We start from the raw sequence: 24,540 nt of genomic DNA, 5'->3' as shown, positions 1-24,540 counted from the left end.
ATTTGAGTTTATTTTTCATTTCAATTTAATGAGACAGTATTCTCACTCATCTGTATGTTGATTAATGAGTTTTTTAATGAGTTTTTATGGTGGGAAAATATCTGCCATGCTCTGTAAAGTGTTTCATTGATAACTTTTCATGTATACAAATATTAATTTATAAATCTATATTTATTTATAAATCCTGTTTCAACAGAGGAAGACTTGATGAAGTATTGGTGCAGAATGCATTCACTCATTTTGTGGTTGAGTAAATTGATTCAGTGACAATTGTGTCTACTCATATCAAAATAAAAGAAGTGGGAAAAGATTAATTTAATTATTACATTTGCACATTTCACAGATGCTTTTATATGAAGTCATTCAAGTTTCATTTCATCAGTTTATTCATTTCTTGTTCCTTGTGAACAGAACTTGCTTGTGCAGGAAATTCTCATCATGTGTTCAAATACTTAATGTGTGCTCTTGTGATCAGGAATCTAAACAATGATCTTCTGCAGTTGAGTAAATTTAAGCTTTGTTAGCATTGTGCCACGTGTTTTGCAGGAATAGCATGGATGATTTGGTCTCAGAATTAGAGAATTTGAGATCTTGAGTTTTTGTCAAACTGTCTAGATGCAATAATTTTATTTAATAGAATAATTTTAAATTATAATCTGCAGTTTTATTTATATTAAAATAAATAACACTGACCTGCACTTTTTTATCAATTTCTATCTTTTGAGTGAAATAGTCTATAGTACTGAAAATAGACAAATTTGCAGGCAAGTACAATTTTATAAAATATTTGTCAGCAAAGACACTTAAAACACTTCAAATACTTTTGCTGCTTGTTCAGTTTACTTATTTGAAATGAGTTGCAATGTTTGATTTTATTGCACTCAACTCACTTAAAATTGTAAATGAAAGTTAACGTATCATGCTTTTGAGTTGGGATAACAGTTCCGTTTACTGATCAATGTAATAACTTTTTTGCTAACATTTAAATTTTAAAATAATAATATCATTATTTATGTTCCTACATCACAAAACTTTTTCTGGCATACAAGGAAAAATTGTTCAAATGTGGTGTAGTTTTGTCATGTCAGTATAAAAACAATGTGTGCTCAAAGTAAACAGTCTTTCATTTGTGCAATTTAATGTGTACTTTTTGGATGTGTTTACATTAAATGAGGAAGAACAAAGTAAACATCGGCACAATATACAGAGTTTACACTATCAAAAATTAAAGTCCGTTTCAGTAACGGCAGAAATAAATGATTTTTAAAATGTTTCAAGCGTCAAAATTGTTTTTTTTTTATAATAATAAAAATAATAATAACTTATTGCCTTTGAGGGTATTGGTTCTGTAAAATTTTCTGTCACTGTTTATAGGTTTGTTTTTTTTTTGTTTTTTTTTTTGTTTTTGTTTTTTGCCAGAAGCATACTCCACTGAATCCTACAAAGTGTCCTCTTTTTTTGATGTTATGATTATTATTACACTTAAAATTATAAACGCAATACTTTTGTTTTTGCCCCCATTTTTCATGAGCTGAACTCAAAGATCTAAGACTTTTTCTATGTACAAAAAAGGCTGGTTGGATGTACTGCCAAATTCTCTGAAACACCTTTGGAGACGGCTTATGGTAGAGAAATGAACATCCAATTCACGGGCAACAGCTCTGGTGGACATTCCTGCAGTCAGCATGCCAATTGCATGCTCCCTCAAAACTTGCGACATCTGTGGCATTGTGCTGTGTGATAAAACCACACATTTTAGAGTGGCCTTTTAATGTGGCCGGCCTAAGGCACACCTGTGCAATAATCATGCTGTCTAATCAGCATCTTGATATGCCACACCTGTGAAGTGCTCACTAACACAGATATAGACAGATATAGACATTTGTCAACAATATTTGAGAGAAATAGGCCTTTTGTGGAAAAGTCGTAGATTTTTGAGTTCAGCTCATGAAAAATGGGGGCAAAAACAAAAGTATTGCATTTATAATTTTGTTCAGTGTATTTTTTTTTTTAGATAAAAAAATCTAAAAAAAAACAAAAAAAACATACATTTAAAATAATTGTAATACATTTTAAATTTAATCAATTAAAATGGATTACCTCTGTCATTTCTGCACATAGTCTCTTCTGTGGCTCTCTCTTTACTTCATCACTTCAAATAACTTTTTAATATTTTCATTTTCTGACGTGGCCTGCCTGAACTAACACTATACTTGATTTTCACTGTCACTACAAGTCAGATGCATTTACAGTATGCTTAAGATTCAAGCTTTATTAAAAGAAAACCATTTTCTGGATTCTCTGCCATTTTTTTATTTATTTATTTATTTATTTTTTGCATTGCATTGCATTGCTTCAATAACAATCAGCATTCAACTAAAGACTTTGGCTAAATAATTTGAAAAAGAAGCATTTTATAATTGTGGGCATATTAGTATTTCATGTTCTTGTAAAGTGGGACACATATACATTTTTTTCTTTCCATGACTGAAACTTTATATAGGTTTGTTGCCGCTTAATTTACTGTCAGGAATATAGAAAAATATTTTTTCTATCACATATTTTATTAATCATCATAAATTAAATCTCATTAGAAGGTTTACACACTCAGTATTTATCCTGTGAAAACTAGTTTGAAATCAGACATTACGTTATCATGAAAACAGCACTTAAGTTCCTTTTAGCAGGAGTTGTCATGTTTCATATTACAAAATTTACTTCAATATTTTATAATCAAAACTCTTTCTAAACAAAATCTCATGGGAACTTCAATATTTGTGTAATTAACTTCTACTTCTACTACAGTTTGGTTAGACATGTGGGTTTGATTTTATAGCATTATTTAGATACATTTTGTAAATTATATATTTTGAATAAAATAAATGTTTAGTAGACTACAGTACTTTTGCTTTACAGTAAATTTAAATATCTTAAGATGTAGCTTAAAATCAGTGCAACACACTTTTGTCACTGCAGCATATTTGTGTCTGAGAGTTTGTGGAGGTGGTCGACAGGTAGAAACTCGACGCTGAGGTTTTGGACTTACATCATTTAGTTCTGTCACTCTGTTCCCTCAGGTCCCGTCTACGGTGCGGGCGGTGGGCATTGACAGGGTGCTGGCTCTGAGACAGCGAACACAGATGCTCTGGGAGGCGTACTTCTCCTCCGTGGATAAGATTGTACTCACCACACTGGAGGTGAGAGCTGGGTCATCTTAGATGTGTATACAGCGGTGCGTCTGACAGAGAGGAAGGTCTGACAGGAGAAAATAACCCAGCACAGGATGCCATACATCATTAGCACATACTTAGTCCCCTGCCCTCAGGTTAAATGGCAAATGAAATGTGAATTTGGCACAAAAGTATGGCTTAACGTCGCCCCCTGCTGGCCGACAGATGGAAGTGATCATTCTGAAAATGATGTGATTGTATATTTAATGCTGCTGTTTTGATTTGCTGTTTCACAGACAGGGTTTAGATTAAGCCAGAATTATGCATTAGTTCAATTAGGGCATTAAAGTAGCTTATATAAACGTACCCTAGAAAAAAACATTACTGCTGTGCTTCTCGAGACAAAACAGTTACATTGACAAAAAAAAAAAAAAAAAAAGCTCAAACATGCATTTTAGTCTAGGATCACCTTAAGCTTTGTCTGTGAAACTGGGGGTTAGTCCAATGCCCTTAGGTTAACTGACAAATGAAATGTGAATTTTGCACAAAAGTATAGCTTAACTTCGCCCCCTGCTGGCAAACAGGTGAAAGTAAAATCAGTGTAATTGCTGACTGTTCAAAAGGCATGAAGTTAAATATTTTTCTGTTATTATATTCATAGAGTGTGACGATTTTTAAAAACCGTTCAGAAGCTTGGGGTCTGTAAGATGTTTTCATGTTTTTGAAAAAGGTCTCCTCTGCTCACCAAGGCTGCATTTATTTGACCAAAAATACAGTAAGAACTTTGTAAAATATTATTACAATGTACGATAGCTGTTTTCTATGTAAATTTATTGTAAAATGTAATTTATTCCTGTGATCAAAGCTGAATTTTCAGCATCATTACTCCATCAGGAGTGTAATGCAGAGCTCAGGGAAACACACACTCACCTGAGCTGCAAGAGTGTGAAACACATCACTGAAAAGACCATAGTGTAAACACTGTTATTTACCAAGCTCAGAAGTGCCAACAACATCATCAGCATGGCTTTTACATTACTTTACATTTCTGTTGCTCAAACTGATGCTAATTCAGTGCTTTGATGAAGCAGTTATTAATCAGATCATTGGGATTCAACTGTAAATGAGGCAGGACCACAAACAGCTGCTGAGTCTGATCTCATTTGAGATGAACGAGCAGTGAACAAAAGGCAGTCTGCTGTCTGCTGCTATTCATGTGAGAAGATGCACTGAGAAGACTGAGGGTTGACCGAAGATGGTCAGATGTTTACTAGGAAGTGTACCGCGGTCATTCTGCATGGTGAGCATGACATTGATGTGCCACAGGAGGTTCTTCATCCATTAGCACCTTCATCACCTGGTTCCCTTTCAGTCGGTCACGTTCGACGTACGTCAGTAGTGACCGACGAATTGGGATATCGCTTAGAGAGCCCTATCAGCTTCGTGTGAACTAAAACAAGCCAATGGAATTGGCGTGCGATATTTGCATAATGCGCACCGCCCCCGACAGATGTATATAAATAGGAAGCAGATGCAATCGCACTCTGTCTTTCGCTTCGGAGCCAAACACTGGTGTCCTGCTTCAGAAAAAAGACTTTTTTCAAAGTGAAACTAAACTGCCTCAGAAGAGGATCAACAGCGCTGTTTTGTGTTGGCAGTCAAGGCACTTCAGCGAGGTCGCGAGCTTCCGGGGAGCCTGAGCTTAAAAGCTCTCAACTGCTGTTTTTACAGCAACTCTCAAATCTCCACTACTAAAAGAAAAATAAGAGTGTGTTGCGATTTGGGCTGGTTTCCCCGGTGTGTGTCAGGGAGTGGTGTACCTGCACACATCGCGTCACTCCCTGTGTGCTTCAGCACGAGTGAGCTGACTGTTCCCCTTCTAAAAGAGCTTTACAGACGAACCCTGACAGTATGTCATTTCGTCTGTGTGTTACTGGGTGCGGTCGTTCCCTGGTCCCTGCTGATGGGCACAATCGCTGCATCTCGTGTTTGGGCGTTCAGCACGCAGAAGCAGCTTTTGTGGATGGTTCATGTTCCCATTGCGGGAATATGACTATCGCGGTGCTGAGGTCTAGACTCTCCTTCCTGAAGTCTCAGGAAGCGGGGGTCCCCTCCCCTATGCCCCGTTCGACCGTTTTTTCCGGCCCCGGTCGGAATGACGGTTCGGCGGCGTATAGGAAGGGTGACTTGAGGATCACGGTCAGGGCTTCCCCGCCGAGCACCGCTCCGCGGGCCCCTGCCGCCTCACCAGCACCGCAACCCATCGTGCCGCCGTTGGTTTCCGCTGGGCCCTCTACGGACTGTCCAGCCGTTACCTTTGGTGCGCCTGCAGCGGAGCAGATGTCGGTCTCTGCATCGGAAGACGAGCCAGAGTCCTCGGGGGAGGAAGATCCGGCTGCGCTGCCGGCCTCCGGGACGGTAGCGTTGACCGAGTCGGATCCCGAGTTGACGGCTGTGCTTTCCCGGGCCGCCATGTGTGTCGGGCTCGAGTGGAATCCTCCACCCTGCCCTGGCCCATCTCGGTTGGATGATTGGTACTTGGGGGGGGGGGGTCGCGATGGTCAGGTCCAGCGTCCCGCCCCAATGCCCTTCTTCCCGGAAGTGCACGATGAGGTGACCAGGTCTTGGCAAGCACTGTATAGTGTTCGTGCAAGGCCCGGTCCCTTGTCCGCCTTCACCTCCCTGGACGGCGGGGAAGCCAGGGGATACGCGAGGATCCCGCCAGTCGAGCGGTCTGTTGCGATGCAGTTGTGTCCAACGGCCACTGGCTGGCGTGGTGAGCCGCGCCTCCCGTCCCGGGCCTGTAAGTTCTCAGCCGGTCTGACTGAGAAGGCTTACAGAGCCTGTGGGCAGGCTGCCTCCGCCCTGCACGCGATGGCCCTTTTGCAGGTTTACCAGGCAAAGGCGCTGTCGGAGATGCCCCAGGAAGGGCCTGACCAACAGTTGCTTGGGGAGCTGCGCGCTGCCACTGACCTTGCCCTCCGGGCAACGAAGGTGACAGCACGCTCTGTTGGTCACGCGATGTCTACTCTGGTAGTCCAGCAACGCCATCTCTGGCTGACTCTGGCAGACATGCGGGAAACCGACAAACATCGGTTCCTGGATTCCACCCGTGTCTCTGGTCGGCCTTTTCGGCGACGCAGTGGAGAGCTTTGCCCAACAGTTCTCCGCTGCACAGAAGCAGGCTGAGGCCATTAAACACGTTATGCCACGGCGGTCCGCTGCTGCCTCCACCCAGCCGCCTGTGGCTCAGCCTCAGCCTGCTCGTCGCCGAGGGCGCCCGCCTGCGTCGTCCTCCGCCCCTGCTAAGTCGGCAAAGCAGCAGTCTACACCAGCCAAACAGCAGGGTGCCGGTCGCGGACGTGGTGCCCAGCCCGTCTCTGCCAAGCCAGGTGGCAAACGGTCAAAAAAATCACGGCCCTGAGACGGGCGACCTGGAGGGGAAGGTTCTCGCTCTTCGGGAGAGTTTTCCATCTTCTCTCCCACCCCCGGAGGAGGGCCGGGGGGAATTTGTGTTGTCTGTCCATCTACCGCCGCTGGCTCCCCGGAGTCCAGCGGTACCCACTTTATCACAAAAAGAGCAGTTTCCTCAAACTCCAGGTCACAAGAGGGCACGTCTGCCAGTGTGCCAGGCCCCGCCTTGCCGCTCGCAGCCCCCTCCCTTTCCGCCAGCAGGTGGCAGTGTGATGGTGCAGGCCGCGTCCCGTGCGCCGTCTCCCATACGCACTGCTGCCTCGCAGAGTCTGACCACACTCCGGGCCGCTTCCATGCCGTCCGAGTCGGGTCCCCGTACTCTGCCTCGCTGCCCCACCCCCGGTGCATCTGTGGTGCCTTTGGTCCCGCTGGCTCGGAGTGTGGAGGCGTGGACCACGCTTCCCAGCCCGTCCCGCTGGCTCATTCGCACTATCAGACTCGGCTATGCAATTCAGTTCGCCCGGCGTCCCCCGGTTTTTAGGGGTGTCCACTTCACTCAAGTGTCGTTGGACAGTGCACCTGTTCTCCGGGCGGAGATTGCTGTCCTACTGGCGAAGGATGCAATCGAGCCGGTCCCTCCAGCCGATATGAAGTCAGGGTTCTACAGCCCCTACTTCATTGTACCGAAGAAGGGCAGTGGGCTACGGCCAATCCTGGATCTGCACATTTTGAACCGGTATCTTCACAGGATGCCGTTCAAGATGCTCACGCAGAAGCGCATTTTCGAATGCGTACGTCCCCGGGATTGGTTTGCAGCAATCGACCTGAAGGACGCATACTTTCATGTCTCGATTCTGCCTCGACGCAGACCCTTCCTACGGTTTGCGTTCGAGGGTCGGGCATATCAGTACAAAGTCCTACCCTTCGGGCTGGCCCTGTCACCCCGCGTCTTTACGAAGGTTGCGGAGGCGGCCATTGTTCCCCTCAAGGAACAGGGCGTTCGTATTCTCAACTATCTCGACGACTGGTTGATCCTGGCCAGTTCGCGAGAGCAGTTGTGCGAACACAGGGACATGGTTTTAGCTCACCTCAGCCGGTTGGGTCTTCGGGTCAACTGGGACAAGAGCAAACTCGCCCCCGGGCAGAGGATCTCTTATCTCGGTCTCGAGCTAGACTCGGTCGCACGGACTGCACGTCTCACCGAGGCGCGCGTCCAGTCGGTGTTGAACTGCCTGAGCTCGCTCAAGCGCAGGACAGCGGCCCCACTGAAAGATTTTCAGAGGCTCCTGGGGCATATGGCATCTGCAGCCGCGGTCACGCCGCTCGGATTGCTCCATATGAGGCCGCTTCAACACTGGCTCCACGGCCGGGTCCCGAGATGGGCGTGGCAGCACTGCACGCTCCGTGTCCCCGTGACACCGACCTGCCGTCGCACCCTTGTCCGGTGGTCGGACCCTTCGTTCCTGCGGGCCGGAGTACCCCTCGAACAAGTGTCCAGGCATGCTGTGGTCTCCACAGATGCCTCTGCCACGGGATGGGGGGCCACGTACAACGGGCATGCAGTGTCGGCCTTTGGACGGGGCCTCAGCTGCATTGGCATATCAATTGCCTCGAGTTGCTAGCGGTACGTCTTGCTCTGGCCCGCTTCAAGGAGCTGCTGTCAGACAAGCACGTACTGGTCCGCTCGGACAGTACTGCGGCCGTTGCGTACATCAACCGTCAAGGTGGTCTACGCTCCCGTTGCATGTCGCAACTCGCCCGCCATCTCTTGTTGTGGAGTCAGAAGCATCTGAGGTCCCTTCGGGCCACTCATGTCCCAGGTGTGCTCAACCGTGCAGCCGACGAGCTCTCACGGCAGCCTCCACTTGCGGGCGAGTGGCGGCTCCACCCCCAGGCGGTTCAGCTGATTTGGCAGCATTTCGGCGAGGCCCAGGTAGACCTGTTTGCCTCCCCAGAAACTGCCCACTGCCAGTGGTTCTATTCCCTGACCGGCGGCACGCTCGGCACGGATGCCCTGGCACACAGCTGGGCCCAGGGTCTGCGCAAATATGCGTTTCCCCCAGTGAGCCTTCTCACACAACTCCTGTGCAAGGTCAGGGAGGACGGGGAGCAGGTTCTGTTAGTGGCGCCGTACTGGCCCACTCGGACCTGGTTCTCGGACCTCATGCTCCTCGCGACAGCCCCTCCCTGGCCGATTCCTCTGAGGAAGGACCTCCTGACTCAGAGACGGAGCACCCTATGGCACCCGCGTCCCAACCTGTGGAACCTCCACGTGTGGTCCCTGGACAGGATGCGGAGGTTCTGAGTGATCTCCCGCAAGCGGTCGTAGACACCATCACTTCCGCTAGAGCTCCTTCCACTAGGAGCCTCTACGCGCTGAAGTGGAACCTGTTCGTCGAATGGTGCGCCTCTCGCCGAGAGGACCCCCGATTATGCTCGGTCAGATCCATGCTTTCCTTCCTGCAAGAAGGGTTGGAGCGAAGGCTGTCTCCCTCCACCCTGAGGGTGTATGTTGCCGCTATCGCTGCACATCACCACGCAGTTGAGGGTAAGTCCCTGGGGAAACACGATCTGATCGTCAGGTTCCTGAGGGGGGCGAGGAGACTGAATCCTCCTCGCCCTTCCTCTGTACCCTCTTGGGATCTGACCCTGGTTCTCTCAGCTCTCCGGGGTCATCCCTTTGAGCCCTTGCGATCAGTCGACCTGAAAGTAATGTCTCTGAAAACTGTCCTTCTGGTCACATTGGCTTCCCTTAAGAGGGTAGGGGACCTGCTTCCTTTTTTGGTCGACGAAGCGTGCCTAGAGTTCGGGCCCAGTGATTCTCACGTCATCCTGAGACCCCGGCCTGGATATGTGCCCAAGGTTCCTACCACTCCCTTCAGAGATCAGGTAGTGAACCTGCAAGCGCTGCCTTCGGAGGAGGCAGACCCAGCCCTAGCTTTGCTCTGTCCCGTCCTCGCTCTGCGTGTGTACGTGGACAGGACGCGAAGCTTCAGGACCTCAGATCAGCTCTTTGTCTGTTACGGAGGCCAGCAGAAGGGAAAGGCTGTCTCCAAGCAGAGGATGGTCCACTGGATAGTGGATGCCATCGCCTTGGCGTACGAATCCCAGGGCGTGCCTTGCCCGCTCGGGTTGAGAGCCCACTCCACCAGAGGGGTGGCCTCCTCCTGGGCGCTGGCTCATGGCGCCTCGCTGACAGATATCTGAAGAGCTGCGGGCTGGGCGACACCTAACACGTTCGCTAGATTCTATAGCCTTCGTGTAGAGCCGGTATCTTCCCGTGTACTCTCTTCCACTAGCCGGTAGACGCGTTGAACCCGCTCTAAGTGTCGGCTTGCAATGCCATTCCCGCCCCCTGGGCCGGATGCGTGCATATTTTGACTCCAGTCGTGTTCCCCGCTTGGCGAACCCTGTCGAGTTCCTCCGCCTCCCCCTTCGGCTCAGACATTGCGGAGTGTCTGATGCCAGGCCTACATCCGTCGCTGACGCTGTCTGTTGGCTGGGGCCCATATGTCGTGACTCCTCTACGTGAGCGGTCCCATATGTGTAATTATCCACGGGTTAAAACTCCCTACGGCGAGTCCGTGTCTTTCCCTTAGCAGAGCCAGCTCTGCTGTCACCTGTCAGATGAGTCTCCCCCTACCCAGGTGGAGCCATCCCAGGGACTCCATATGCATACTGCCCCCCGGGCCAGTCCATATGTGTATTCTCCACGTAAACTCCTCCCCCATTGGGTAGGTAGTGGCCTCCGCAGCGTCCCCTACGGGTTCGCTTCCCCATTGTAGTCTAGTTTACTTAGTGGGTATTAGGTAAAACAGCAGTAAACTCCTCGGCGTGAGCTCGCCCCCTTCTCCATTCCTCCGGTGCTATGGGCGGATAGAGCTCGCGTTGAGCACTGGAAGGGGTTTCGTAACTGTGGCGCTTTAGTTGGGATCCCAATTCGTCGGTCACTACTGACGTACTTCGAACATGACCGACTGAAAGGGAACGTCTCGGTTACGTATGTAACCCTCGTTCCCTGAAGGAGAGAACGGAGACGTACGTCCCGTCGCCACAGTTTCTGTATCCTCGCTGATGTGCGGACACCAGTTGTCTCCTCAGCGAAAAACAGAGTGCGATTGCATCTGCTTCCTATTTATATACACCTGTCGGGGGCGGTGCGCATTATGCAAATATCGCACGCCAATTCCATTGGCTTGTTTTAGTTCACACGAAGCTGATAGGGCTCTCTAAGCGATATCCCAATTCGTCAGTCACTACTGACGTACGTCTCCGTTCCCTCCTTCAGGGAACGAGGGTTACATACGTAACCGAGACGTTCTTCTGCCTCACTTTCTGTAAAAAAAGAAATTGAAACTTTTATTCAGCAAGGACACATTAAATTGATCAAAAGTGACAGTAAAGACATTTATAACGTTACAATAGTAGAATTCTTAGAGTTTGTGATTTAATTCACAGTTGGTTCACCCATGTGTATATGGGTTTTAAAACCAAAGTAAAAAAGAAAAAGAAAAACATGTGCAATGATTGGACAAAAATTTTTTGGTCCTGAGATTTGTACAGAAGATATATGTACACCAATTTTTTTGGAGTGTGTTGCAGCCATCAAAAAAATTACAAAAACAATTAAGTTGTTGAAGACACTGGAAATCTTTTCTTTGTTCTTTTGTCAGTTAAAGTTGAAAGAGAATGATCACAGATCACAGAAAAATCACAGATTCTTGATTTGATTGCATTTTACAAAATGTCCCAACTTTTCTTGATTTGGGGTTGAACCTGCAACAGAATCTTTAAATATTACAGTTAGACATGAGTTTATTGAACAAGTATCAGAGGAAAAACATGTGATTTTAGATTCTCAGTTTTAAAAGCCTTGTTAAAAATATACACAAAAAAAATCAAGGCCAATCTTATTAGCTTTAAGATAAGAAATTGTAATGCATTTGATCATGTTTTGTTGTTTTTAAAATCAATGATAGCAGATTCACAAATACTGATGCTTTATTAAGCTTTCAAGCTTCACGAAGTAGTGTTTCGAAATCACCCATCAGTAGATATTGTTGAATAAAGTCGTTATATTGTTTTTTTGCCCCACAAAAAGTATTCTCATTGCTTCATAACATTAATGTTGAACCACTGCAGTCACATGAACTGTTTTAAATATGTCTTTAGTAGCTTTGGCGATTGAAAGTGTTAATTATCTTGCTGTCAATGCAGGCCTGAGCCATCTGATTTCAATCTGAAGATGAACGAAGGTCTTACGGGTGTGGAACGACATGAAGGCGAGTAACCTACTCGTTCTCTTGTTCTCTGCTCTCTTTTTCTTCCTCCATCATAAGAGGTGCTCTGACTGACCAGCTGTATTCAGTCAGTTGATGTTGGAGGCGATTGGATCGTTCTTTCTTGTTTTGGGGAAAGTAAGAGGAGGGAGCCATTTTTGTTTGTAATACTGTAATACTTTTGTTTGTATTTTTATTTATTTATTTTTTTGTTTTAATGGCTAAACAGGGAGAGAGGGAAGATTTATGTCATTTATTTTTTTCTAGATTATCTTTCTCCAGGTAATTTAAAGAGATTTCTGGATTAGATAGATTGTTTTGTTTGTTATTTTGGCCAGGCTCTTCTCTGAAGCTATCACACACATTTTCATTATTATTCTTTTGGATATTTATTTTTTTCTGTCATGGTTATTGTTTTTTTTTTTTTTTTACTCTTTATAACAGAAAAATAAAAGTTAATATTGGTTGAATTGGTGGTTGTGTTGTTGAATCTAGGAAAGAAGGTTTGACATCCTTGTTCTATCCATGTTTCTTTTTTCCCTTTCTCTTTTATGAAAAATGTCATTCTTTTTTACTTTTCTTCCAGCTCCTCAACTCTAGATGGGTAGCTATGTAACACTACACCTCCTCCTCATTGTGAATATCTAAATGAGCCTTTTTTGATCCAGAAACATGAAATACAACATGCAATTCTGAAGTCATTTATTCATGTAGAAAGCAAAGATAAACAAAGATGAAATATACAATTTTAAAAACCATTTCAATCCTTTACTGAATGTGCACTGAAACTTTTTTTTTATCTGAAGGATAAAAGGTGCACAGGTAAAATGAAAACAATGAAAAAAGTGCAATATCAGTATTGCTCAGAAAACAGTAGTTTGGTATTTTGATTATAGGATCAGTGGACTGTGGTGTAACATCATCTCATTCCACTTAATCTGCCAATGAAAACAGAACAAAACATCATTAAGGGAACGTACACATAGTATAAATAGTACATATAGTACAAATGTCTACACATCATGTCTCTCTTCTTTTATCACTCACCTGCAAACACCTCAACCTCACACAGTGCGAGATAGTCATTGCGTTCAGGTATAAAGATGTTGACATATCGCCCCTTAATAGGATGAAACTTAAATGTTCGTGTCTCTCCAAGTGGGATGGACTCAACAGTCGCAGCCCTGTGAAGAAACACAGTAACAGAGAAATAGAGAGGGGCGTATCAAAACATCATGAAGCATCTTAAAGCTTCTGTCCAAGTATTTATTCAAAGTAATTTTATCTTATTTACTCATTTTCTAACCTTTTGTGTAAGTATTAAGAGAGAGACAATACTTACAGTTCATTATTGTTGCCATCATTTTGCAAGCAGCTGCCGATACGGATCTGAGCACCATTTATTCTCTCTGCACAACAATCTCCACGATTAGTGATGCTAACCCTGGTTATCCTGTAGACATCCAGCAAGTCAACTCTCCACCAGGGGTCCCAGTCCGCTTTAGTATGACTGCATGATCCACTAGTGTAAATTGAATTTCTGTTGCCATCGACAGCATTTTGAGCAGCTGTTAAATGATCGTATGTGGAAGACTGGACAGCTGTTCCTCCAAAAGCAAGATTTCCTGTTTAACATAAAATAATAAACAATAATGTTTCCTTTTTTTTTTTTTACTTTAATGTGCTAAAGTATAATCCCAATATAATGGGCAAAATAATCCAAATGATTATTACACAGCTTTCTGTCACAGCGATAACAACTGTCACGTCCTGAAACATATTTTATTTGTGATTGTTCTATGTGCCTTGTGGTGTGTTTTTCGCCTCATGTCTACTGCTACCACTCATGGAGGTGATTGGGTTGACCTGTTGCTGATTTGCTGCCCATTCACCTCAGCTCCACTGATTGGCTGGGGAAAGCCAGCATATAAAGCCAGCACTGTCTCACAGCAAGATAAGAGGAAGAGGGTTGCAGAGGGTAACATGACACATGAATTTTTTCCTTCTTGCAACAGATAACTTTATTGTGTTCTGGTGCTAACCATTGGTGATATTGTGAATTTAGTTGAAAACTTATAATTTTTTTTCAAAATTTAGATTTTATTTTAATGAAACCCATAGGGATTCAATCACCCATTTTTGATTGAAACTGCTTTTCTCCTGGTTATGTATAGTCAGGGAGTTATAGGGAAGTTTATTATTTATTTTAGTCTTTAAAGGTAAGTTATGGTTAAAACTGAGATAGAAACATTTTTGTTTGTTGTGTTGACCTTTGCCAACCCCTAAAAGAGGGCTAGCACGTACACAGTAAAATCCCCAGAGTTAAATCAGCTCTGCTCAGAGTACATATGGTCCCTCTCTAAATAGTGTTAAAGTAACACTGAAACAGAGTTAAAGTTAATGAGATAATTTAACAATTAATAAGGCTGTGACTGAAGTCAGGGCTGCATTCTGCATTTTAAACGGAAACGGTGGTGCGTTGAACACCCCGTTCTGATGACGCAAGAGTTGCAACAATGGCAGCTGAGAAGGACATTCTTTGTGTTCTTTTTGAAGAATTTTCGGAGCCTGATTAAGTTGGTATAAATAGGTGTTTAATACTGCAACATACACTCGATGTTACAGTCACTGCCCTTGCCATCCAGAATAAAATAACATCCCAATCCAGTGAAAGGATTTGTGGAAACTTCTAATTATTGTGATACAACACTTGCCTTGCATTTCAGGATGAAAAGACAAACATTTCAGGTGAAGGATAATCCACTTCTTACCTTTAAGACTGTGTTATGATCTATATTATTTTTATTGTTTGTATTGCTGATCACTGTTGTTGTGCTTTGATATTGTAATATTTACCATTATATAATCAGAGGAGTATAGAAAGGTTTATTAAAGTGTCACTTCTCAATACAACAGCAAAATATATAAGTATAGTATTTTTATATTACATTACTCATTGTGCGAGCTGTCTCTTTAATACCGCGTGGTTTATATACATCTTGCCGCTGATTGGGCTGACATTTCTGACACGCCCACCAAATGAGAGAAAACGCATCTCAAACCCGTTGCACACCGATGCACACCGTTTTCAGGAAACATGTCGTTCAACCCGGAAAACGTAGCAAAACGTTGCGCACCGGTTTGAGCTTGAACGTGCCCCAGTTGTAGTTCTTGTGTTTCTCTTTTCTTCAGTGATTCTGCTTGTTAACAGCAGGTGTTCATCACTAATGCTCAATTATCACTTAATTGTTTCATTATCTCATTAACTTTAACTCTGCTTCAGTGTTACTTTAACACTATTTAGAGAGGGACCATATGTACTCTGAGCAGAGCTGATTTAACTCTGGAGATTTTGCTGTGTAACACTCCACATTGTCCCTTAATGTTTACCAAATGTTCTGTAAGAATATATTCATTAAAAATATATGTTATATTATGTGTTACTGACAACATTCAAAGAAATGAAGAACACTCACTTGGAACACAAATGTAGGTTGGTGTATCCTTTTCTGTTAATAAAATAATAACAGTTATACACACATTAATAAGTACATAAATTCTATCATATAGTCTTCATAAATAAATAAATCACAAGCTTTCAATTACCATACTTCAGCCTATAATTTTAACCAATTAATCTGATTTATATGTAATGATACACAATAGTTACAGATTTTTAAATCCTGTAATTGTTTAATTGTATTATTCTAAACGTACCTCTGGGATGAGCGACGCACAGTCCAGTAAGTGTTAGAAACACAATCACTCGGATGGCCATCCTGAAATAAGACACAACAACACATCACCTCATCTCAGCATATGAAGGAATAATTTTCTATTTCCATCAATACATTTTACTTGCCATCAAATTTTGGCACTTATTCATCAAGAGTTTTTTGTTTTTTTTGTTTTGTTTTTTTTTAAGACATGAACATTTTTCATCATTGTGCAACAAAATTTGCCAAGGCAAATTACACTGCTTGACTTATTAGTAAAAAAGGAGTGAAAGGTTTTTTGATGCTTTGAGCTTATTGTGACTTCTCAGAATGTTGGATAAAGCGCAGATATTACATGTGTGTAGGAACTGAAAGCTAATCAGACATAAATAACTCCAAATTCCAAATCAACACTCAGGACCCTAAATCAGAAGATCTCGTTATTTTGGAGTCAGCCAGTCCAACTAAGCAGAGATTGTTGTTTGATCCCAAAGACAGAAATTAAAAGTTGTTGTTTTTGTTTGTTTGTTTGTTTTTTTAAACAAACATTTGAGTGACCTCTTAAACGCAGGACCAAAACTCCTCTCCAAGAACCACAGAGACTACCTTTACATATCAAAATGCATCAGATCATTCCAAAACAATGCTAGACAGACTTATAATCAAACATTTTCAAACTGCATAATCTGTATAGGTGTTTTTTGTTTAATATGTGCATGAATGATTTCTCATTTCTTCAGTTACTGTATGAAGATGTTATGTAGATCTGGCCAGTACTCTAATAAAACATGTGAAGTTTGTGGCAGATCGGACATTGGATGCCGAGTTACAAAAACAAATATGATGTTGGTCTGATACAACATCTGGAAATGGCAAAAACTGCCGAAATTTTGCAGAGAAAACTCAAAATATCTCTCTTCCTGTTGGGTTTACAGATTTTGAACCTGGGGCTTTTTTGTAGGTATTGGGCTGTTACATGTGTCTACCGAATTTCATAACTGTACATAAAACTTAGCGCGAAAGGCGCTTAAAGGGATAGTTCACCCAAAAATGAAAATTTGATGTTTCTCTGCTTACCCCCAGCACATCCAAGATGTAGGTGACTTTGTTTCTTCAGAGCCGTTGTCTGCTGTTGTCAGCGCGAACAGACCACACTAACCAAGTGCTGAATGCAATTGGACATAGTGGTGTTTTAGAGGTAAAAAATGATATGAAAAATGATTCTCGCACAAACCGATCGTTTCCTGTCTTAGGACATCAATGTGTCATCACGAGCCGCAGGGTTTAATTTGGATTTGTCTATTCAAGTTTTTTCAACTCTTATTGATCCCATTCACTTGCATTATTTGACTGTTAGGCGGCAACGGTTGCAGTTAAGAATCATCATTTGTGTTCTACTGAAGAAACAAAGTCACCTACATCTTGGATGCGCTGGGGGTAAGCAGATAAAAATCAAATTTTCATTTTTGGGTGAACTATCCCTTTAATTTAAATTTTGTAGGTGGCGCTATCGAGCCATTTTGCCACACCTAATTCTAAAAACCCATATCAGAAGTAAATTTTCACCACTTCCAATGCATGTGCAAAGTTTCATGAGTTTTTGAGCATGTTTAAGCCCTCAAAAATGTGATTCATTTCGGAGAAAAAAAGAATAATTGGCAGAGCAATTACAATAGAGTCCTCACACCATTGGTGCTCGGGCCTTAAACAGTCAATTTAGTGATATACTATAACTGAGTACATTCACTCCATCGATAGACTGAACAATTACCACCTAATGAAACTCAGTGTGCAATAAGTAACTGTGATGTTTTTAATGTAATTTAATCTAGCTGCTCTTAATTATCAAAAAACTCACTTGGTTTATTTTTTGGTTTTATCTATTGTAGTCTTTTTTAACAAAGAGCTGTTTTATAAGTGTGATTGGTTTATAGTTTTGTGCCAAGAGTTTTGCAAATGTATCCCTAGTGAAAGTGATACCAAATTGATTTAAAAACTGTATTCAATAAATTACATTTTTATTTTCAATTCCAATTGTTACATTACCCTGGCGTAGAGAGTGCATAACCATTCAACTTACCTGGAATTCATCACTGTATCAACCTCACAGAAGACCTTCACAATTCAGCAGTTATCTGCTTTTAAACAAAATAATATATTTTTATATAATAAATAAATGGAATTAATAATATTTTTTATAAACAATTGCTAGATTTATTATTTATTCAATATATTTTTCATATGAGGAATGGTATGCCCTGTCAAAACATTTCAAACCAAAAATGTGCTATTAAAAATAGATATGAATATTAATACATACCAGCAGTCTGTGAAGAGGGTCTAGTTGAATAATATTGTGCTCAGAAATGATGCTCTATTTATTGTTGAATTAAGGCCCTCCCAACCAAATGAGTCTGATCTGTTATCTGATTAAATTAACCTATTACAAAAGAGTCACTTTTTTAAGCCTTTATTCTGATGAGATAATAAATGAGAATGATTAGTCCACTCATAGACTAATCATCCATGTGGGGAAGAATGATATTCAGAAGGAGCAGTCAGAACTCCTTAAAAGGGATTTCAATGAAATGCTTAAAAGACTAAAAGTTCAGTCGTTCATCAGTGGACCACTCCCAGCAAGAGGAACAAATAGATTTACATGGTTGCTTGGGCTTAACACATGGCTGCAAAAAAACTGCAACTTAAAGGGACTGAATTTTATTGACAACTTCAATCTTTTCTGGAGTCAGAGACAAATGTTCACACATGATGGCCTGCACCCAAACAAACTGGTCTCAAGAGTGCTAAAGGACAATATCTACTTCTCCCTCCATCATCCTTCAGCAGTGTGTGCAAATCCACTCAACCTGAATGGCACAAACACACCTGGACAGAGTACAACTGACCACACAACTTCATTTCAGCACCTAAATGGGCATGCAGTTGACACATCCCACAAGGTCAATGATAACACCACGCAGCCACAACAACCACTGCTCACGGACACAATCCTGACTGAGCCCTGCCCACAGAGCTCACAGAGAGACAGTGACGTCTTAGAACTGCTCCAAGATTCAGCACCCAAGGACGACTTTCGGGAAAACAACCAGGGAAGCCAGGACAACATATTACAGCCTCCGGTAACACCAGAGCAACAGCCCCTCTCACCGGACACGTTATCCCTCTCTCCAGCATCACCTCTTCTGTGCTTCTCAGAGAAAATGGAGGAACTGGTGTATGCTGGAACCAAACTCTCCCACTCTTTTGCTGCGAGCCCCCAGATATCAACAAAATTGAGCCCCGAAACCACCAAAGCCTGTGTGCCCATGCAGCTCGGCCTCCCCCTCCTCCTGCGAGAGCTCTTCGGCCCCTGCCACAATGCCAGGGCCCTCACCCTCCTCCATCTGTTCTAGGTGAACCAAAAACAACTGATAACAGCTCTCAGTGATGTGTGTCGGGTCCCCGCTATGATAACAGTGACTTTATCAAATGTTTACAGAACAAGTGGGAACCCAGTGTGCCTGTTGCTTTCTCTATTTCTGTTTTATTACGTGATAGAAAGCCTAAGGCCTTCTCAAACCGTTTGGAAAACCCATTTAATCTGCTACCTATTACACGTCAAACTAAGATAACTGTAGAGACAGAAAGTAAGACTGTTAAGTTAGCACTTTTAAACATCCGTTCACTTAAAAATAAATCACTTCTAGTCAATGACTTAATAACTACAAACAACCTAGATTTTATATTTCTAAATGAAACATGTCTTGAAGACAGTTGCAGTTCAACAATCCTGAATGAAACAGCCCCTCCTAACTTTACTTTTATGAGTGTCTGCAGAGCTGTTAGGAGAGGTGGAGGTGTTGCTGCTCTATTTAAAGATGTCTATCAATGCAAGCAAGTGTCATTTGGTGATTACTTGTCTTTCGAATACTTGGGTATTGTGTTAAAAGGTGCTCCTCGCATTCTACTTATAGTTATTTACAGGCCTCAAATACCCTCCAGCCTTTGTGGAGGACTTTACAGAACTGTTATCAGCAATTTCCTCAGAGTTTGACTGTTTTGCTATTACTGGGGACTTTAACATCCACATAGAAAATGCAGAATCCAATATGGCAAAAGATATCCTAACAGTTTTGAATACTTTTGATCTGACTCAGCATGTACATGGACCCACACACAATCGTGGACACACTCTGGATTTAATTATCAGTAAGGGTCTAAACATTTCATTCATTGTCATTAAGGATGTAGCACTATCTGATCATTTCTGTATTTTCTTTGATTTATTGATCTCTCCAACTGTTGAAGCTAGATCTGTCTCGGTCAAAAAGCGATGCTTAAATGAGAATACTAGTGCACTGTTTATGAAGGCTTTATCTTTAACACCAAGCATATCTGCAGACTCTGTTGATTTTCTCCTTGATTCTTTTAACTCAAAAGTACAGAATGTTATTGATAACATTGCTCCTGTGAAAGTCAGGAAGAAGAGTGGCAGACAAAAAGCACCGTGGAGAAACTCAACAGCAGTGCAAAATATGAAAAGGCAATGCAGAAAAGCTGAGAGCATGTGGCGAAAGACAAAACTCGAAATCCATTATAACATCTATAAAGATATCCTTCATGCTTTCAATGTGGAACTAGGCAAAGCTAGACAGACCTTCTTCTCAAATATTATAAACAGAAACTTAAACAACACCTGCACTCTTTTTGCTACTGTAGAGAGACCAACAACCCCCCCAAGTTAGATTCCCAGTGAAATGCTCTCAGACAGCAAATGCTGTGAGTTTGCTTCCTTCTTCTCTGAGAAAATTAATAATATCAAGTGATCAACACATCCTTGAGCTGCACTGGGGTAAAACAGATCAGATCACAACCTCAGAAAGCAGCTATTATGTCTGTTTTTGAAGCAATTGATGGTAAAATTTTGGAAGAAACAGTACAGCACCTTAAAACAACCTGCGCCCTTGACACACTTCCCACATCTTTTTTCATAAGCATGTTTAACTGTTTAGAAGCAGTCTCCTAGAAGTGGTAAATGCATCACTTCTCTCTGGGACTTTTCCAAAATCCCTGAAAACTGCAGTTGTTAAGCCCCTCCTGAAAAAGAGCAATCTGGATAACACCATATTGAGCAACTACAGACCAATCTCAAATCTTCCTTTCAAAGGCAAGATCACTGAAAAAGTTGTTTTCAATCAGCTGAACAAATTCTTAAGCTTGAATGGATACTTTGACAACTTTCAGACTGGTTTCCGACCGCATCACAGCACAGAGACAGCACTCATAAAGATAATAAATGATATTTGCCTAAACACAGATACAGTTAAATTATCAGTGCTGGTTCTTCTCAATCTCAGTGCTGCATTTGACACTGTCGATCACAACATACTTCTTGACAGGCTGGAAAACTGGGTTGGGCTTTCTGGGATGGTCCTTAAATGGTTCAGGTCATACTTAGAAGGGAGAGGTTATTATGTGAGTATCGGTGACCATAAGTCTGAGTGGACATCCATGACATGCGGAGTCCCTCAAGGTTCAATACTCGCACCCCTCCTGTTCAACCTATATATGCTGCCACTGAGCCAAATAATGAGAAAGAACCAAATCGCATATCACAGCTATGCAGATGACACCCAGATTTACCTAGCCCTATCACCTAATGACTACAGCACCATTGACTCTCTGTGCCGATGCATTGATTGATTAAATTAAAAATTGGATGTGCCTAAACTTCCTTCAGTTAAACAAAGACAAAACTGAAGTCATTGCGTTTGGAAACAAAGATGAAGTTCTCAAAGTGAACACCTACCTTCACTCTAGGGGTCAAACAACTAAAAATCAAGTCAGGAATCTTGGTGTGACTTTGGAGTCAGACCTGACTTTCAGTAGCCATGTAAAGACAATAACTAAATCAGCATATTATCATCTCAAAAATATTGCATTAGATGAATATAGAATTAGATGCTTTGTCTCCAGTCAAGACTTAGAGAAACTTGTTCATGCTTTCATCACCAGCAGGGTGGATTATTGTAATGGGCTCCTCATTGGCCTTCCCAAAAAGACCATAAGACAGCTGCAGCTCGTACAGAATGCTGCTGCCAGGATTCTAAGCAGAACCAGAAAACATGAACACATCACACCAGTCCTCAGGTCCTTGAGCTGATTGAGCACTGTGCTATGTCCGAACTGTTTATACTTTATTTTATACACACTATCTTTTTATTCTTTCAACTCTTTTTCTTATTTTTTTTATTTATTTCATTTTATATATTTTATGTATCTCTTTTATTTTCTGACTTTTAATGCATTTTATATCTTGCTGTCTGGTTGAAAGAGCTAGGAGAATTAGGAAGTAAGTTTTTTCTTCTTTTTTTTTGTTATCCCTGAATGCAGCTCTGTGACAAATATTTATTTATTTATTGTTTGTTTGTTTGTTTGTTATCCCTGGATGCAGCTCTGTATAGAGTTAGTAAAGGAAGATTTGTCTGTAAGGGTAATGTTTAAATGCACAGCTACCTGACAAATAAAAACAGTTATCCCTCTGTATGAGGAAGATTCATTTAGATCCGCTCTGATGGATATATCCGTTTAGATCTGCTCTGACGGACAACAAAAAAGCTTCTGAATTTTTTTTTTTTTTTTTCCTAACTCTTCCATCTAGATAGCGAAATTCTCTCTTTTTTTTTTTTTTACTGTTATATCTATTTCTTATGTGTTCCATTATTATTATGTATTTGGTTCTTCTTTATGTAAAGCACTTTGAATTACCATTGTGTATGAAATGTGCTATACAAATAAAATTGCCTTGCCTTGCCTTGACTTATGTAAATGTACCCTAGAAAAAAACATTAGCCTACTGCTGTGCTTCTTGAGACAAAACAGTTACACTGACGCATGTATGTCAGTGCAAGTTTCTTTCGGTTAAAAAAAAAAAAGCTCAAACATGCATTTTAGTCTAGGATCACCTTAAGCCTTGTCTGTGAAACTGGGGGTTAGTCCAATGCCCTTAGGTTAACTGACAAATGAAATGTGAATTTTGCACAAAAATATGGCTTAACTTCGCCCCCTGCTGGCAAACAGGTGAAAGTAAAATCAGTGTAATTACTGACTGTTCAAAAGGCATGAATTTAAATATTTTTCTGTTATTATATTCATAGAGTGTGATGATTTTTAAAAACCGTTCAAAAGCTTGGGGTCTGTAAGATGTTTTCATGTTTCTGAAAAAGGTCTCCTCTGCTCACCAAGGCTGCATTTATTTGATCAAAAATACAGTAAGAATTTTGTAAAATATTATTACAATGTACAATAGCTGTTTTCTATGTGAATTTATTGTAAAATGTAATTTATTCCTGTGATCAAAGCTGAATTTTCAGCATCATTACTCCATCAGGAGTGTAATGCAGAGCTCAGGGAAACACACACTCACCTGAGCTGCAAGAGTGTGAAATACATCACTGAAAAGACCATAGTGTAAACACTATGCCTATAATTATAATAAATTAATCTGATAGATATGTAATGATACACAATGGTTACAGATTTTTAAATCCAGGCATTTTTACTTGTATTATTCTAAACGTACCTTTGGAATCAGCGACGCACAGTCCAGTAAGTGTTAGAAACACAATCACACGTATGGCCATCCTGATATAAGACACAACAACACATCACCTCATCTCAGCATATGAAAGAATAATTAGTTAGAGAGTTAGGTAGAGAGTGCATGAACATTCAACTCACCTGGAATCCATCAGTGCATCAACCTCACAGAAGACCTTCACAATTCAGCAGTTATCTGCTTTTAAACAAAATATTTATATAATTGTTATATAATAAATAAATGTAATTAATAGTATTTTTTATAAACAATTGCTATATTTATTATTTATCCAATATTTTATTCATTTAAGGAATACTATGCCCTGTCAAAACATTTTAAAGCAAATGTGCTATTAATCATAGATATGAATATTAATACATACCAGCAGTCTGTGAAGAGAGTCTAGTTGAATAATATTGTGCTCAGAAATGATGCTCTATTTATTGTTGAATTAGACACACTCTGCCAGTATAAATCTAGATTAAAGACCCATCTCTTTAACCTGGCATACACATAACACACTATCACATTCCTATAATTAAAATCCCTTAAAGGACTGTTGTGCTTCTTTAATTAGGGTAGCCAGAACCGCGAACACTTCCCATAACGTGTGATGTACTTGTGACACCATATAAAAAATGACATCTACATTTTATATGTGTCTGTCTGTCTCTCCCTTATCCATATTAAGGCCAAACAATGAACTTGCACCCAGGAACAACCACAATACAGCCCTTCACGGTCAGCAAAGTCCTTGATAAGATGAGCCCTCAAGACAGATCTTTAGCAAAGGCCTCTGTGACTAGACATTTCTCCATTTCTGTCACCTGATGGAGTTCGAGTTTCTTGCCACTGTAGCCTTCAGCTTGCTTAGTTGAGGGACAGGAATAACTAATCTATCAATATGACTGCACTGTTACCATCGGATGAGAACAAATACTTGAATTGAATTAAGCTGAGCTATTGTCTACTGTAGAGCTGCTCTACAACTGAATCACATCTTGCGTCATTGACATTGTTATTGAAACTGAACCAACACTGACCTGACTAATGCTGAATAATGACATTGCTGCCTTTTGAAGAACTTCTTATAGCTGAACTGAACTTGCTTCAAAATTTGATGAACTTCACAGTGTTATTAACTGTACCAACACTGAACTGACTTGAGCTAAATAATGACACTATTGTCTTTTAGCTTTACAGCAGTATCTGAATGATCTCCATAGTTAAATAATTGATTCTGCTAATTTTGCTGTTTATCTCTGTGAAGCTGCTTTGAAACAATCTGTATTGTAAAAAGCACTATACATATAAAGGTTACTTGACTTGACATTCAGTTACTGGAATGTAATCAGGTATCA

At 41.6% G+C, this 24,540-nt stretch overlaps 1 protein-coding gene across 4 annotated transcripts in view; it reads right to left on the bottom strand.

The window, feature by feature from the left end:
- LOC125274677 (fucolectin-7-like) overlaps positions 1 to 23,345 on the bottom strand; it is a 49,678-nt gene extending 26,333 nt beyond the window's left edge. The window contains exons 1-2 of one of the 4 annotated variants that reach the window (XM_048201079.1): positions 23,320 to 23,345; positions 23,162 to 23,223 (exon numbers count right to left, since the gene is read on the bottom strand). In XM_048201079.1, the coding sequence (XP_048057036.1) occupies positions 23,162 to 23,223; positions 23,320 to 23,330 (73 nt within the window). In that variant the 5' untranslated portion in view covers positions 23,331 to 23,345. Of the gene's footprint in view, positions 1 to 17,659; positions 17,718 to 17,899; positions 17,999 to 23,161; positions 23,224 to 23,319 lie in introns of those variants that run through there. The other 3 variants (XM_048201074.1, XM_048201075.1, XM_048201078.1) reach the window with 3 other exon arrangements.
- Positions 23,346 to 24,540: the final 1,195 nt, after the last annotated feature.

This window comes from Megalobrama amblycephala, linkage group LG9 (genome assembly GCF_018812025.1).
Source record: "Megalobrama amblycephala isolate DHTTF-2021 linkage group LG9, ASM1881202v1, whole genome shotgun sequence".
NCBI classification, from domain to species: Eukaryota; Metazoa; Chordata; class Actinopteri; order Cypriniformes; family Xenocyprididae; genus Megalobrama; species Megalobrama amblycephala.
Note: the sequence above shows the minus strand (reverse complement) of the source record. Positions and strands in the feature narration are given on the sequence as shown.